Genomic DNA, 16,440 nt, shown 5'->3' with positions numbered 1-16,440 from the left:
GTTGCCTTGAATGAACTGACTTCTTTTAGTTCATACTCATGACAAAAATGGAGACATCAGCAGAAGGGGCAGAGATAAGAACCCTTTCAGTCTACCCTTCAAGTTGGCTCCAGCCTTCTTCATGTTGGTTAAGACACCAGTAGTCTCCACAACATACTAGGTACCAGCATCACCCCATTTGACGTTGGCAGGATCTCACTTCCGGAAGATGAAGATGGCCTTCCTATTGATGACAATTTTCCTGTTCTTAGCCTTGACCAGGCTATGAAACTTGCTGTGGATAGAGTCATACTGGAACATGTAGACCATATAGTTGAAGCCGATGAAGAGGTCATTGATGGCAATAGCATCTGCTTTGCCACAGTTGAAGGAAGCTCTGGTAAACATGTGCCTAATACATCGAAATCTGTTTACTTCAGCCTTCATCATTGTATCTCAGGGATGAGGCTGGCATTTTTACAAGAAGATGCATTCTGTCTCTAGAACCCAGAGGAGTAGAAAGTGATATAATGGTCATTAGGCTACCCAGAACATCATGTCTGCATCTACTGGTACTGCCAAGGTCATGGGTAAAGACATACCAGAGCTGAATGGGAAGCTCACTGGCATAACCTTCCCTGTTCCTATCTTCAATATGTCCATCATGGAGCTGACATGCCACCTGGAGAAAGCTGCCAAGTATAATGGCATCCAAAAGGTGGTGAAGCAGGCCTCAGGGTCATCCTGGCCTATGCTGATGATCAGGTTGTCTCCTGTGACTTCAACAGTGACACCTGCTCTACTGCTTTGATGCTGGAGCTGAAATTACTCTCAGTAAAATGAGCTTTGTAAAGCTCATTTCCTGGTATGACAATAAATATGGCTACAGCAACAGCTTGATGATTCATGTCCAACATGACCTCTGAGGACTAAGGGGCCTTGGACCACACACCCCAGCAGAACATGAAAGAAAGACAGAGGCCCTCAGCTGCTGAAGAATCCCTGTCCCAACAATGAGCCCCAAAATTGAGCATCTCCTCTCACTGTTTCTATCAAAGGTCCCCATAAGAAAGGGAGTGGCTTAGGAAGCCCTACTCTTTTGAATACCATCAATAAGGTTGACTGAACCCGCCCCCTCAAAATGTATGTTGTCTTGTGTTTCATTCGATAAATAGCTAGGCATTGATCCTGATAAAAGACTAAAGTAAACATATGATAATAAAATATATAATAAAATTTCTGAGTTACAGTAATCATTTCAATTTTTTTTTTTTTTTTTTTTTTTTTTTTTTTTTTTTTTTTTTTTTTTTTTTTGGTTTTTTCGAGACAGGGTTTCTCTGTGTAGCTTTGCGCCTTTCCTGGAACTCACTTGGTAGCCCAGGCTGGCCTCGAACTCACAGAGATCCGCCTGGCTCTGCCTCCCAAGTGCTGGGATTAAAGGCGTGCGCCACCACCGCCCGGCTAATCATTTCAATTTTTAAATCACAACATCCAAGAACTTGAAGATGACTTAGCAAAGTTCATCTCATGCATATATGTGATCCAGAGTTCAATCCCTAGGTACATACCTGTTGTCCATGTATGAGTCATGGAGACAGATGATTCATGGATACTTAGGGCTTACTAAACAGCCAACTTAGCCAACTGGTAGTTTTAAAATTAAGAGAACTCATCTCAAAACATCAGGCAGGGAATGATTGAGAAAGACAGCAAACATTGACACCTGCATGAGGACAATCGTTATTACCCACACACACATACAGACTCACATACAGACACACACCACACACATGCACACCAATGAATTATACCTTTTAAAATTAACTTCGAGTCATCTTGTAGTATAATAATTCAATAAAGTATATAAATCTTTGACTCAGCAAGAATGACAGAGTCCCATGAAAAGTAGCTGCATTAGATAATGTGCCTTAAGTCATCCTCAGCCTCAGTAAGTCATTTGCTAACAGTGCACATATAGTGTACTAAAATTTAATAAACTGTAACTGTGGCTGCTAGACGAGGGGTAAAGAGGCTATGTAAAAGATCAGCTGGTGGGTTCTGATCCTTTCATTGAAGAGCAGGACTGGTAACACTTCACTCTTGAGCCAGCCCTGGAACCCTCTATTAACTGTAGTAGTTTTTTACTGTCAGTGGACCCTCACCTCTTTGTTTCCTCCTGCAGACCTAAGCATAACACCATATAGTGATTAGAGTTAGAAGGTAGTTAGCAGGCTTTGAGAAGGTCAGAGGCTAAGAAATAATGGCTAGATGATACTATTTTCCAGAAGACAAAATTGAGTATTTTTTGAGATCACAAAATATGGTCTGGTAGTAAAAGACAGTTAGTAGTCAGTATCTCACAATATTTTAGGTGGAACTGGGGAAAAAAATGCCCTTAGTCTGTAAGAGATTTTGTGCATGACTAATGCTGAGTGCACTGCCATGAGGAAAAAGAGGAACTCCCCAGTCAGGCTGGGTGATTGTATTTACAGTATACCGGCTTTGAGTAATATACACACTCCGAGAGTAATGTGTAGAGGAGAGAAAAGACCTGTTTTCAAATGATAGAACTGAGCACAGATTTCCCATTATCTGAAAAGATGTCTATGAATAATGACTTAAAGTTCTTCGAGGGGAGGAAGGGAGGCATGTTAGGGTATCTTGTCTCTGGCAAGGAACGTATGGAAGACTTTCCTTATTAATTCTCACCACTCACTGGCCTGGAGCATCACCGTTGAGAAGCCATGCTACCCTGTATTTCACATCAGTAACCATATGCTTCAAGGTGCATTTTTAAGCATTTCTAACTACAATATTATTTCTGAGTGAGCCCTTCAAGTGTGCAATGGGTGTCATTTCTGAATGTGTCATGGAAAGATGCTTTTCTCCCTCTCCTCCTAAATGAACTCCTCCCTTGTCATATTACTGTGTGCTATATTTTGAGGGACTCTGGGTGACACCAGGAATCATGAGTAGCACCAGGTCAATAGACAGACATGGAGTGGGTAGCCATTTCAGCTTTGATCTGGAAGTTCCAACCCCCTTTGAGGCTTCAGTAACGGTCACACCTACAAGGCAGGGCCAAGGGAGGACCCTGAAGACCCGAGATCTGGATGCACCAGCCCTCTTGGTTCCTGGACCCTGGACACTGGAGGTAGACCAAGCAGAGTTCTCCAGAGAACACCGCTGGACTGTGCCACACCTTTTCTAGACCCTATAAACTATCCCTTCACTTGTAAGTTTTCCCACAAAATAAACCTCTCTTTTAACTACGTGGAGTGGCCTTAATAATTTTACCAACACAGACATGTTACATTTAAGGTAGTAAACTTGGGAGAAGAGTACCAAACACACACAATATATCTCTGGATAGTCCTGGTTTGCCCATGTCTCCAAAAAGTGACCCCTGGTCACCTGCATTGCTGTCAACACCAAGAAGAAGACCATAAGTAGGTAGCTAGCAACTGGTTTAGAACAGGGAGAAACTTTCACTAACATTGGGAAATAAACAGGTCAAGTTAGAAAAGGATAAGCCCTTAAAGAAACAAATCCTAGAAGCCCACTGGATAGCTGATTTTATATAAAATTGGAAACACGTATCTTTCTTACAGAAGGTAACTCTGATTCCTTGGTGGTAACTCTTGAGGATGATGGCAGGCTTAATGATGAATGCTCAAGAAGCCTATTGCCTAATACTGAGAACCAGTGACTATCATCTTGTTGGGAGAAAGGAACTTTGCCGAAGGGGTTTTGTGAAGGATTTTTGTGATGAAATGATCACCTGAGTGGTTTCCTATTGCAGAGATCTTTACAGGAGGGAACATGAAGAGAACAGAGTAGGCCATAATGTATCAAAAAAGGCAGATGCTGTAGGGACAGGCACTGAACATGGATGAACCACAAGCTGAGGTCTACCAGATACCCTCCAGACTCTGGCAAAAGGTAGAGGCTGGATCTTCTAGAAGAGGCGAGTCCTGCTGAAAGTTAAACTTTGGTGTAATGAAGTGTATTTTGGATTGCTGACCTCTGGAAATGTACAATAATAAATCTGGGTTGCTCAAAGGCCCTTGAATTGCTTTGAAGTTGGTGGTTGTTTCAGTGGCATTGGAAACATAGTGCAAACATCGTGTGAACCACAAAGAATAGCTGATCACAGAAGTAAAAACACTGTGTGACATAGAGGATGCTGTGACTAAAGAGAAAGTGCCTATTCCACACCAGAACAGACCAAATGACTGTTATTTTCGTCAGTGTTAAGAGCCACAGTCAATGACATGGTCTTCAATTGTATACTAAACTGTACCAGTTATTATCAGGTCCTGAAAACTAAGGCCCAGTCTATTATGAACCAGAAGTCAACTGGGTAATAACTGTGACTTTCCTTTAGATATTTTTGTAACTATTCCCTTTACTTTTAGACCAAACCCAAACGGAGAAAATAATGAAGAAAAAGAAAATCCCAAACTGCTGTTGTAAAAAAAAAAAAAAATTATCCAAGGAGGTTACTTATTCTGTAAAGCTTAGCATTGGTGCATGTGAATGAAGAATATAGCTTTAAGAGGTATCCCCTCAGACAGTTGATGTTAACCTCTAATTCTTGGGTTTTTCTTTACAATATCTAAAATGTTACATCACGTGAGGTTCTGGTGCTGAAGGGCACATATTTTGAGAATACCTAGGATGTTATCCTGCGATGTGCTCCAAAGTGCTAATGACTTGTCCATCTTGTCACTCAGTTTAAATAATATAAATAAGTAAATAGGTGGCATTCAAAACTTTCACAGCTCCACCTAGCAGTATTGTGTGGAAAAACTGAATAAATTCTGAAACAGTATGACGTATCTAGAACATGATAACCACAGAGCAAACTTTGTTATTGAAAGTATTTTCAGTACAAATTTAACAAATTTTTTTCCACAGAGAAATATAATTTTATTTTGCATAAGAAAAATACCCAGTTACTTTCTGTCGGAAATAACTTTATTTCATTCACAATTCAAAAATGAATAACCTTTGTTAAAGAATCCCTCCCTTTTAATTCTACTTTTGCCCTTACCCTGTGAGGTTAGCTGTTTTCATTTATTCATATTGTTTTTCCCATATTTTTTTTTCTGGGATTTAATATAATACTAGCAAGTGAAGGAAAATTGGGGAATTGAAGGCACTGAAGGGAAAGGGGGATTTGTTTCTGTCCTTATTTTATAAAACCTTGTTTGGATTTTAGTAATGGAGTCTTTACAGCCTATCCACACTCTCTCTGTCTCTGTCTCTCTCTCCCCCCTCTGTTTCTCTCTCCTCTCTCTGTCTTTTTCTCCTCTCTCTGTCTCTTTCTAACACATGAGCAATACACCAATAACAAGAGGGAAGCAATAACATTAGATTAACTATTCACTCAGATTTCAGGAGTTCTTCTGAAGTAAGCCCAATCTCCTCCATAAACAAATGCAGTGTTGAGTAAGAAAAACTAAAATTATCATGCACAAAGCAGAACCTTTATAGTTTTAATTCTTAATAATTGACTCTCTCTGTTATTGCAATTATAAAATAAGAAATAGAATTGGCCTTGTGCCCAAATGGAACATATGTCTTACAATTTCAGCTATATTGTCTGAAGGACCATGGTTCTTTCTTTCATTTGTTTGTTTGTTTGTTTGTTTTTCTGTGTACTGATTATATCCAAAATTTCAAATAGATTTTTTTGTTTTGCTTTGCTTTTGATGATGGTAAACTGGGAAAATATTTATAGGATTTTGGTATTCATGGGAATATATGCAGAGGCCATGTCAAAAGCTCACCACCCACTTCCTTTTCTATGGGACCAGTCAGAAATATTTTCCAACCTTCCATGCAACTTCAAGAGGCTGAATTTGGGAACATGGATGGGAGGGTTCTTATCCTGACATTATAGTCTCCTCTTAGATCCCCCAACCTGTTGCTTTTCAGATATTGGATATCTGTTTGTAATAAATCCTCTGGAGTATCTTACCATGTTAAGGAATGGAGGTCTAGGGCCTAAAAGACCCCAGGGTTCTCAAAGAACTCATTGACAAGGACATGAAAGAGGGAGAAGGTTGAGGCCACTTTGATATTGTTTTCATAGTCAGACTGAATAATAAATCTGAGAAATAATAAGAAACTTCTTTTTAGACTGGAGTCCCCAAATTTCTTATAGATTGTTAATTACTCTTGGTGATTGCTAGCTGGTTGAAATCTGTTTATAAACTAGATGGCTTTCCAAGGAATTTTATAGACTTTCAAACTTTCAAATGGCAGTTTTCAAGAGAAATGTGGAGGTGAAGCAGCCTCATTAAAATTTTGTCTTAAGAAGGCAAAAGTCTGCATCTTCTGCTAGAGTCAGGTACCACTCTTCATTTATTAGTCTTGGGTTGCCTCATAACAACCACAATTCTTATGGCTTGTTTAGTACCAAATACAGAATTGAAAGGAGGTATGCTGTGGTAATCCTTGTAGAATTATATCACAAGTACTAGGAAGTTATGATTTGAAGGGATGTTTGCTAATATATGGAACTAAACTCTGAATGAATACTAACATAACCTCGAACAACAACAGTGCATGGACAAACACAGTATCTGCCTATATTTTATGCTTCTTTTCTCTACTAATAAAAAGATGTTATGACTGTGGCTAATGAGCAACACTGTCAGCAGAAAAAAAGGAAGTCATTCAATGTAACTAACTCAGTTGATATTATATGAAAAGTAGGACATTTTTAGGTTTAAAAAAAGAAAAGGTAGGACTGGAAGATGGTTCAATAGTTAAGAACACATACTGCTCTTGCAGAGGAATAGAGTTCAGTTTTCAGCACCCATATCAGGCAGTACACAACTCCCTGTAATTCCAGTTCCAGGAGAGCCTATGTCTTCTGGTACCTGCACACACATGCATTTACTGTGGTCTCTACTCTGCCATTAATTACGTCCAGAGTAACTCTTACCGCTGTCTAATTTTTTTTTTACTATTACTTGTTATGTTTTAGGAAATGTAATACACTGTAGGTTCTAAAAGAAGATACCACTCCACAATACCTATATTTATATCTCATTGTTCATACTTCTAAGCTAAATAATTCAGTCAAAACAGATTTAACTTTCCTCTCCTTCAGATTCTTCTACAGAATAACAGTCTAAAACCACTAGGGCTTGTCCTAGTTAGCATTAATTGTCAACTTGACACAGGCTAGAGTGACCTAAAGAAAAAGTAATTGATGGATTTTCTTTATCAGGTTGGTCTGTGGGAATGTCTGTGAGATATATTTTGGCTGTTAATTAATGTAGGGATATCCAGCTAACTGTGGGAGGCACCATTCCTTAGGCAAGTGGTCCCATGCCTTTTAAGAAAGCTAGTTAGCATGAATCTGTGGTTGAGCCAGCAAACAGCTTTCTTCCATGGTTTCTGCTACAAGCTCTTGTTTATGTTCTTGCCCTGACTTTCTTCAACAATGAGCCTGCAAGTATAAGCTGGATAAACCCTTTCCACACCTAAGCCAGATTTTCTTACCATGAGCATAGAAAATAAATTAGATATATACTCATTACTTTTCTTGCTGTTGTGACCGAATTCCTGACAGAAATGGAAGGGTTTAATTTGGCTAAGGGTTTCATGGATTATAGCCTATCAAGGTATAGGTGCATGGGAACTGGAGAAGTTTGAATGGTGGTGGTGAGATCTTGTGGGAACTTCTTACATCCTGGAAAACCAAGCAGTAGAGAGTTAGAAGACTGGAACCTGCCTTAGACACGTCATCACTTATCCCTAATGACCTAAAGTCATACAGCTAGGCCCAATGTCAGCCCACCAAAGACAATACCTGCAAATACTCAAACATGTATGCCAGTGGGAGAAATTTTTTATATTGAAATCACAGAGAAATGATAATAATTATAAAATAATATATCTGAGCCAGGCGGTGGTGGCCAACACCTTTAATCCCAGCACTCACGAAGCAGAGCCAGGTGGATCTCTGGGAGTTCGAGGCCAGCCTGGGCTACCAAGTGAGTTCCAGGAAAGATGAAAAGCTACACAGAGAAACCTTGACTCAAAAAACAAACAAACAAACAAATATATATCTGAAGCTTTGCCTAGAATGCAGAAAAGGAAAAATGTGTGCAATATTATGGGGCAATATATTATGTTTTTCACACACACACACACACACACACACACACACATATAAACATCATATTAATATCGAATGAAAAGAGGATTGAATTGCAAGGTCTAGGTCTCATACATGTGAATCTATATCAAAGACACAGAGGCTGCAAAATGTAAACAATATACTTAAGTTTTTTTTATTTTGTGTTTACTTGGTAACACAAAATACCAAATCATTTCAATGATACACTTTTTCTCTGACAGCAGAAAATGAAATGATTCAATACTATTTTTATTAAGCCAGAACCCTGATAAGTGGAACTCTATGGCTCATAGTTTCTATGTTGTTTATTGAAACCAAAAAGAAATAAAGAAGGGGCCTCTATACAAAAAAAATGTGATGAGTTAAGTACATAATAATGTTAGAAATGGACAGGAGGTGTTTATTGAACTAATAAATTGACTTTTCAAAGAAATTTTTCACTCACCTAAATATGATAAAATCTATGTTATCTACATTTCATTAAGTTTTTCTCAATATATCTTCTGTCATATGATTTAAAACTTTTAATTTATACATGTTGGGATATATGTATGTATTTATGAATGAGGGTTTGTGCATATGCATGTGTGTGTGTCTTTATGAGAGCATTCATGTGTTTGAGTTGTAGGTAATCATATGCCACAGCACATGTATGATGGTAATGCTGGTGTCAGCTTTCTCCATCCCCTCTGTCTGAGACAGGAACTCTCTTGTTAGCTAACATTGGCTACATGCTAGCTGGCCCTGGGTTTGTGGTGATGCTCCAATGTCAGATTCTCATTTCTCCACAGATGTACTTGGATTTATACAGGCCTAGCTTTATGTGGTTCTGCTGACTCATACTGAGGTCTTCATACATGTACAGCAGTACTTATTTTTAAATTTTTGACAGATGAATTGTATATAACAAGATGTTCTTTAAATGAGGGAAACAAGCAAGAATAACTTCACATAGTCATTAGGAAACCCTCTTCCTCAAAGCCTTCCATGTTGGGTTGTAGATAATTATTTTGATCAGTTTGTATTAAAAAAAAATTCTGGCCTCTGGTGTCTTTAGAATATCTCCAGATATTTTGCTCTCTCCCCACTATTATTTTGGGTGTCTTTCTTTGTAGGATCTAACCGTGATTTAAGGTGCAATTTGCTGACAAGGAATCACAAGGATTGCATTAAAAAGATGAAGGCTGCAGACAACCTCTAGCTGCGTCCCCCAATTCAAAAAGCCTTCATTATGTAGCACATTTCAGACTGAGAATGTTCAAAATTTGTCATTGTTGTGGTTGCACTGTAGCTTGGTCTGGAAGCATGGCATGATAAGGAATCATTCGTAAAATGTGTATTGACACATAAACTCTTTGGCACTCAGACGGAAACTTGCCAGGCAATACATCTAATTAAGAATGAGGGGAAGGGAGTCATCATGGTCTGTCATCATGTATTATCATTACTTGAAGGTATACCAAAACTTATTGTGACTTTTAAGATCATGGTCTCACAACAAGGTTTATATTTGGAGCTAGAAGTAATTTCTCCTTTATTAGCCCAGGGCTTTCATACAGGGCATATCTTATTTTGCAGATAAGATCCATCTGTAGATATAACTCTTTGTGTATTGTTTTAGCTGCAAGAGACTTGGCTGTTCTGCTTAGAAACAACCTTTGTCCATTGTTTAAGACCTTGAAAATTGATGTATTGTCTTTTGGGAGCTTAGACAGCTTTATTTAAGTTTAACTTTCTCTGGAGAGACATAGAGATAATGAAATGCAATTCCTTGCTTGAACATAACCATGTACATAACTTCCAGTCCTCCCTGATGCATAAAGCAAATTTGATAAGAGCAATTCAAATATTGTAACAATTAATGTTGATTTTTCTCTTAAGTTGCAAAGAAACCTATGTCAGCAGTAAGGCATGTGGTAATAGACATTTCTGAGGCCAGCTTTTCATTGTGTTACATGTATTGATATTTTTTAGTTTTTCCTGGTTCATTTTTAGAAGAAATCTTGCTTATAATATTTTTGAGAGGCACTATGAAGGGGGGGGGGAGTGAAAAGGCCTTTGGATTATGTACACAGGAGACATACATTGTGGTTTTCAGCTTACAGATTAAGGAGTCTTGGATTACTTATCAGAGTGTGAAGCCACTCTGTTTTTTAATCACTGTATAGAACTATTCTTCTGTATTAATTTGTGTTTTACTTCTGTGAGAAAAACCATAATCAAAAGAAACCTGGAGAGGTATTTGGCTTACATTTACCAATCACAGTCCATCCTGAGGGCAGCCAAGGCAGGAACACAAGAAAAGAAGGAGCCTGGAGGCAGGAACTGCAGCATAGACCAAGCAGGAAGACTACTTTCTGGCTTGCTCCCACAGCTTGCTCAGTTTTCTTTCTTATACAAGCCAAAACCATCTGCCTAGGGATGGCACCACCTACGGGGGGCTGGGTCCTCTCTTACCAACCATTATCCAAGAATGGGCTCTATAGACTTGCCTACAGGTCAATTTGATAGAGATATTTTCTCAACTGGAGTTCCTTCTTCACAGAGGACCCTAGCTGGTTTCATGTTGACACAAAGCTAGCTAGCACATCTTCTGAGTGCGCAAATATATTTCTCTGACATCTCTGACCATATTTTGCACTTTTGTTTCTACTGTTACATTCAAGCTAAGGTGTAACTAAGACATAGATAAAGATACACTTTCTCCCTCTATCTCCATCCTGACTTGCCTAATAAAAACCTTTCTCTTCTTGTCCTTCCTATCTTATTGTTAACCCTCACACTGCTCATTACTGCCCCCCTTCTTCTAAAGCATCATGGAATTATCGACTTTGTGAATCACACCTTGAGGGCTCATTATCTTCCAAGGACAAAGACCAGAATCTAAAGTCTGTGTCCTAGTGCTCAGTGGAGATTCGGAAATGAATGAGGAGTTATATAGATGGATGGGACAGCTGCCTCTGCTCAGGTAGTCTTTCCTCTGTTTATTTTTTTTTTTCAGAAAATAGGTAATAGAGAAACATCTCTCTTTCAAATCCTAGTCCAGGTGTACAGACTGGCACAATAGTAAAACAATAGAGATTTGGAGGTGCCAGATTCCCTTTAAAGTAATATTCACAGACAAGTATCTGTTTTCCTCCACCTCTCCTGGATCAAACTCAACACTTACAAAAGAAAGAAATGGAATTCTGCAGAAATCATCATTTTTTTTTTTTTTTTTTTTTTTTTTTTTTTTTTTTTTTTTGGTTTTTCGAGACAGGGTTTCTCTGCGTAGCTTTGTGCCTTTCCTGGAGCTCACTTGGTAGCCCAGGCTAGCCTCGAACTCACAGAGATCCACCTGGCTCTGCCTCCCGAGTGCTGGGATTAAAGGCGTGTGCCACCACCGCCCGGCCATCATTCTTATCTAATTACCCTGTGTGATCATGACAGTGATCTTATTTTTATACAAATCTATCATGAGCCACAGTTTTATTAAAGTTATAACACATTTCCTTTTATAATTCATACTTTATTTAAGATGATGTTTAGTGCATGATGGAGAAATAAACTCAGGTAATCCTTAGAAAGTCTTTGTGTGTTGAATGCTAGCCCCATCCCAGAAGACAGGGAGGCACAGATTGGTTACAAACTGTAGGGAGTGGGTATTTTGTTGTTTTGTTTTTTTGCTTTTTCTTTTTGGAAACAGTCCAAAATATGTAAATACAGATTTGTACTCAAAAACTGTGATATACTACTTATTTTTGTTTTGTTTTGTCTTACCCCAGGAGGGGAAAAAGCATAAAAGCATAAAAAAGTAGATTTAGAGAAAAACAAGAGGAAATTAAAAAGCATATGGCATGAATGCACAAATGGTGTTCTCAAGACCCACTCACTTCCTAGGATGCTCTGAGGTTGGAACCACATACTTTTTCCCTACCCTAGTTCCTTCTTTCTCTTGTGCTCAGCTTATAATATGAAAGAAGTGATAGAACTGATGAGTGGACAGCTGAGAGAAAAAGAAGGGAAGCTTTACAGAGGCTGCCAGACTGCTACTTGGCGGCTGGCATTTTCTCTTACTGATGAAGATGGGTGTACAGCGTGGCCTTTGTGCAACAATTGATTTTATAATATACCTTTATTGAAAACAAGAAAGGATAGATTATCGTTTGAGAGAAACACCTTTTCAGAATTCCTGATGAACTGTTCTCAGGCTCAAATTCATTTTGGTCTGGGGAAAAAATATCACTGGATTCACTGCAGCAAAACTGACAGCGTTTTCCTTTGAAGAGCTCTTGGAATAAAAGGAGTCACTTTGGTTAGACTCAGGGTTTCTGTTCTTTAAAGCTGCACCAGAACACTGTGGGGTCCACAGAGAGAAGAAACTTTAATTTATACTGCAATACTAAAGGTCCTACATTACACGTTTCTCAGGCTCAAATCTATATTTGAATTAATTATAGAGGAGAGATTATGTGATAGAAAATATTATGCAACTAGCTGAAAAAAATGTACAAGATGGATTAAAAGAAAAAAATTGTAAGTAGCCTGGCTTCTCACAATGCAAGGTTGAATGTATATCCTGGTTATAAATGATCTTTGCATTAGATACCTGGGTCTACCAACATATCTCTAAACTGAGTCTTATTATAATAAAAAATTGGAATAAAGCCCAATGCTATTCATCTTCTTTATATTATTGTCTGAATTTTGATACCATAGATTTGTTCTGTTTTGTTTTGTTTTTTGAGACAGTGTTTCTCTGTGTAGTTTTGGTTCCTGTCCTGGATCTTGCTCTGTAGACCAGGCTGGCCTCGAACTCACAGAGATCTGCCTGGCTCTGCCTCCTGAGTGCTGTGATTAAAGGCATGTGCCACCACTGCTGGGTGATACCATAGACTTTAATTTTAATTTTTAAGACTATAATTAAATGACACTTTGTGCCCATCCAACAACAAACCATATAAGTATAATTGCTACTGCTTGAGGTTGTAAATCTTTTCTATATGTGAGTATAAATGTACATCAGGACTGAAGAAGTGACCCAGTTGTTAAGGTATGCTTGCACTCTTGTAGAGGACCAAAGTTTAGTTCTCAGATCTCATGGGGGTGCCTAACCCCCGTGTAACTCCAGATCTAGGGTTACCAATCAATGCCCTCTTCTGGTCTCTAAAGACCCCTACACACACACACACACACACACACACACACACACACACACACACCTTAAAAATGAAAATAAAAATAAATAAAATAAAATGTGTATCTATTGACATGTGTATATTCATTATGTCTATTTATATATGAACCATGAAAACTAATCGGTATCATTTATTTTCAGGGGAAAAGGACCACTAAAGCATACCACTGATGTAATCTATGCAGCTAAGATGATATCAGAGTCAGGATCAAGGATGGATGTTCTCGCTCGGCAGATTGCTAACCAGGTGAGCTACTTATAAATAGACATGAGGAAGTCTTTGCTATTTGCTTTCTTCTGCTTGATAACTGACTAGAGTAAAGCTGGGTGACTTTTTAAAAATTTTATTGAATACGTTTGCTTTCTATATTAGAGTTTCAAAATTTATAACACTATAATTATGCAACTTGTGAGACAATAAATTTTAAGAAAGTATAATTAGCTTTAGAGAAGGCATGTATTTAGCTTTAAATATACTCTATTTTAAAAATCAATTTTATCAGATTAAAATGAATTAAATCCTTTTAATTGGCTGTAGTAGCATAACTTGTGTTTCTCTTTTCCTTGATGTTGTCCGTTAGTTCACATTTTTTCTTCTAAAGTGGTAGGTGTTTAAGGTCAATACTTTATAGCATTATTAGAACAAAGTAAAGATGTCATTTGTCCGAAGTATATAACCCTTGGTCACACTGGTGTTTCTCCAAAGCTTTTATTCTTTTCCTAGAGTTTCTCATAGGTTAAAAAAATATTTTTAAGCAGAACCTATATTACAAAGTTATCTATATAGTGAAAATTTAATATTTCAGGCAGGGGTGTAATATAAATACATTTAAATTATATTTATCATTATATTTAACTTCATAATAAAAATTTCTTTGGAGGGAATATACCTCTTTGATTTTGCATATACTGCATATGTTTTGTTTATATGTTAAAAGTAAAACTTTACTGGGATGCCTTTTAGTTTGATTGCTGCTGTTTCATCTCTTTCTTTTTACATACTGTGTTGGAACATGAGAAAAATTAGTCCCATAGTTAATATATTTGTGGTTAAATGGAGAACAGACTAATGAGGGAAGCTACTACCAGAGAAAAGTATTTTAAAGTTTCTTGAGTGTACATTGCTTTTCAATATCTTGCTACTTAAAACCTTACGAAAATGTATTTAATCTGTTGTTTAAAGTAGGTAGGACATTGATCATCTGAAAGTCCAGAAGCAGGCATGACACACAGATGGTTTTAGATTTCATCAGACTTGAGATTTCTGATTTTCCGAGTAAAGGTACTCAACAGGTTAAGTCTACGCAAATTTTCTAAAAGTGTAAGAATCTGCCAGTCTGTATAAACGTTCTAAAAATCTAAGAATCTCTCAAATTTGAAGCACTTCTTGTCCAAGCATTTCAGCTTAGAGTTACTGACACAGCATTTAGCATTTATATCTAAAAATAAATTCCATCCTCTTGAAATTCAGAAATTCCCAATCTAATAAGTAAATAAATACCATCCTTGCCTATATGTTTCCATATTTTAGAGTTGAATTGCATTGACTTTCGTGGGGGACTGACTATTAGTGGAAGAATTAAAATGTATTAATTTAGCTGGATTTACAGTTACTTAAATTGCCTTTAAGTACTAAAAGCCTCTTACCTTTGTTCTCCTGTTTGTTTTAGAGTCCATAACTGTAAGAAGTAAAAAAAAAAAAAAAACTACACATTTTGAAATCTTTCTGATATCTTTTATTCTTTGACAAGATCTCTGCACAGCAGAACTTTGCTATAATTATTAAATTTAGCCATCATTTTAATATTATTCTAATTACACAGGAGGGAGGAAAATATCATTCTACTTCCACACAGCATTGTTACTTTCCAAGAAGCTTAAAAAGCAGCCATTGACTAGTGAGAAATTGTGGATAACAGTCCTCAGAAATTTTAACTTTGTAAAGCTGGGTAGTTTTCTGTTCTACATAAACGTGGCTCTGAACAATTAACACTGGGAATTAAGACTCTGATGGAGATGATTTAGTGAACATTTGGGGGAGTCATCCATGAATGTGCACTTGTTTGTTCCCAGAAGCAGGGCTCATGTGCATGCACACACACAAATTTTAGACTTCAAATACTTAAAAGCATTGGGAGAACACAAATGGTAAAATGAGGAAGGCTAGGCAATGTCTAGTGCTTGTAAATTTCGTGAAAGGCTTTCCTGGTAGTGTTGGTTACTACTTTATTCAAATTATTAGAATTTTAAAATTTGGACAATTTTTATGGTGCTTTCTAGTCTGTTCTTTTTAGTTTCTGATGGACCATCAAAATGTTAATTATCAATTTTTAATTACACATTAAATAAACTTAAAATACATCTGTACATATTATATTAAAGTGTAATATAAATATACATCTTATACTAATTTATTTTTATTCTGTTTAGTGTAATATTTATGTGTAGAGGGATTGATCCAAAATAAATTTAACTGAAGCCTCTAATTCTCAGTGCTGGACAAATTTTTTTCCATTCTTATCTTTCTTCTCTGAATATAGAATTGTTACAGATACACTAGGCACAATTGACCATTCATGAACTGCTGTTACCAAGTTAGAGGGAGAACTGAAAGCCTCTATTTTTTAGTTTCCAATTGTAAACATTTGGTTATTTAATTGTAAGTAATGGATTTTGGGTTACTAATTTAATACATTAAACCAATAAATATAGTTATATTATCCATCTCCTTCAAGTTTTTAAAATTCATAAAATCTGTTTTATATGTAGCATATGATGTAAGACCTTCTACTAAGGCTCTCACCTCACCTTATTTGTCTCCAACACTCGACATTTCTTGAGCTTTAAAATTAAATTGAAATGGTGTGGTACCTTTACTCTGCCATTCACCACAGCACAACTCTGGTACCAATACTGCATGCATCACATAGTATATTACCATAGTATTGGTATTAAGGCAACTCCACGTAGTTAAAAGGGAGCTTTATTTTGTGGGGTAACTTACTAGTGAAGGGACAGGTTACGGGGTCCAGGAAAGGTGTAGCGCAGTCTAGTGGTGTTCTCTGGAGAACTATGCTCGGTCTACATCCAGCGTCCAGGATCCAGGAACCAAGAGAGCCAGCAA

At 37.3% G+C, this 16,440-nt stretch overlaps 1 protein-coding gene across 3 annotated transcripts in view; it reads left to right on the top strand.

Annotated features, from left to right (window-relative positions):
• The window catches only part of Ctnna3 (catenin alpha 3), a 1,489,259-nt gene that overhangs the window by 1,405,071 nt on the left and 67,748 nt on the right, over nucleotides 1–16,440 (top strand). For all 3 annotated transcript variants that reach the window (XM_037199948.1, XM_037199947.1, XM_028881063.2), the window contains one exon: nucleotides 13,458–13,563. In XM_037199948.1, coding sequence (XP_037055843.1) covers nucleotides 13,458–13,563 — 106 coding nt within the window. The remainder of the gene's footprint in view (nucleotides 1–13,457; nucleotides 13,564–16,440) is intronic.

The sequence above is a fragment of the Peromyscus leucopus genome, chromosome 16_21 (assembly GCF_004664715.2).
Source record: "Peromyscus leucopus breed LL Stock chromosome 16_21, UCI_PerLeu_2.1, whole genome shotgun sequence".
Taxonomy (NCBI): Eukaryota; Metazoa; Chordata; class Mammalia; order Rodentia; family Cricetidae; genus Peromyscus; species Peromyscus leucopus.
The sequence above is the reverse complement of the archived record's forward strand: the minus strand, read 5'-3'. Positions and strand labels throughout refer to the sequence as shown.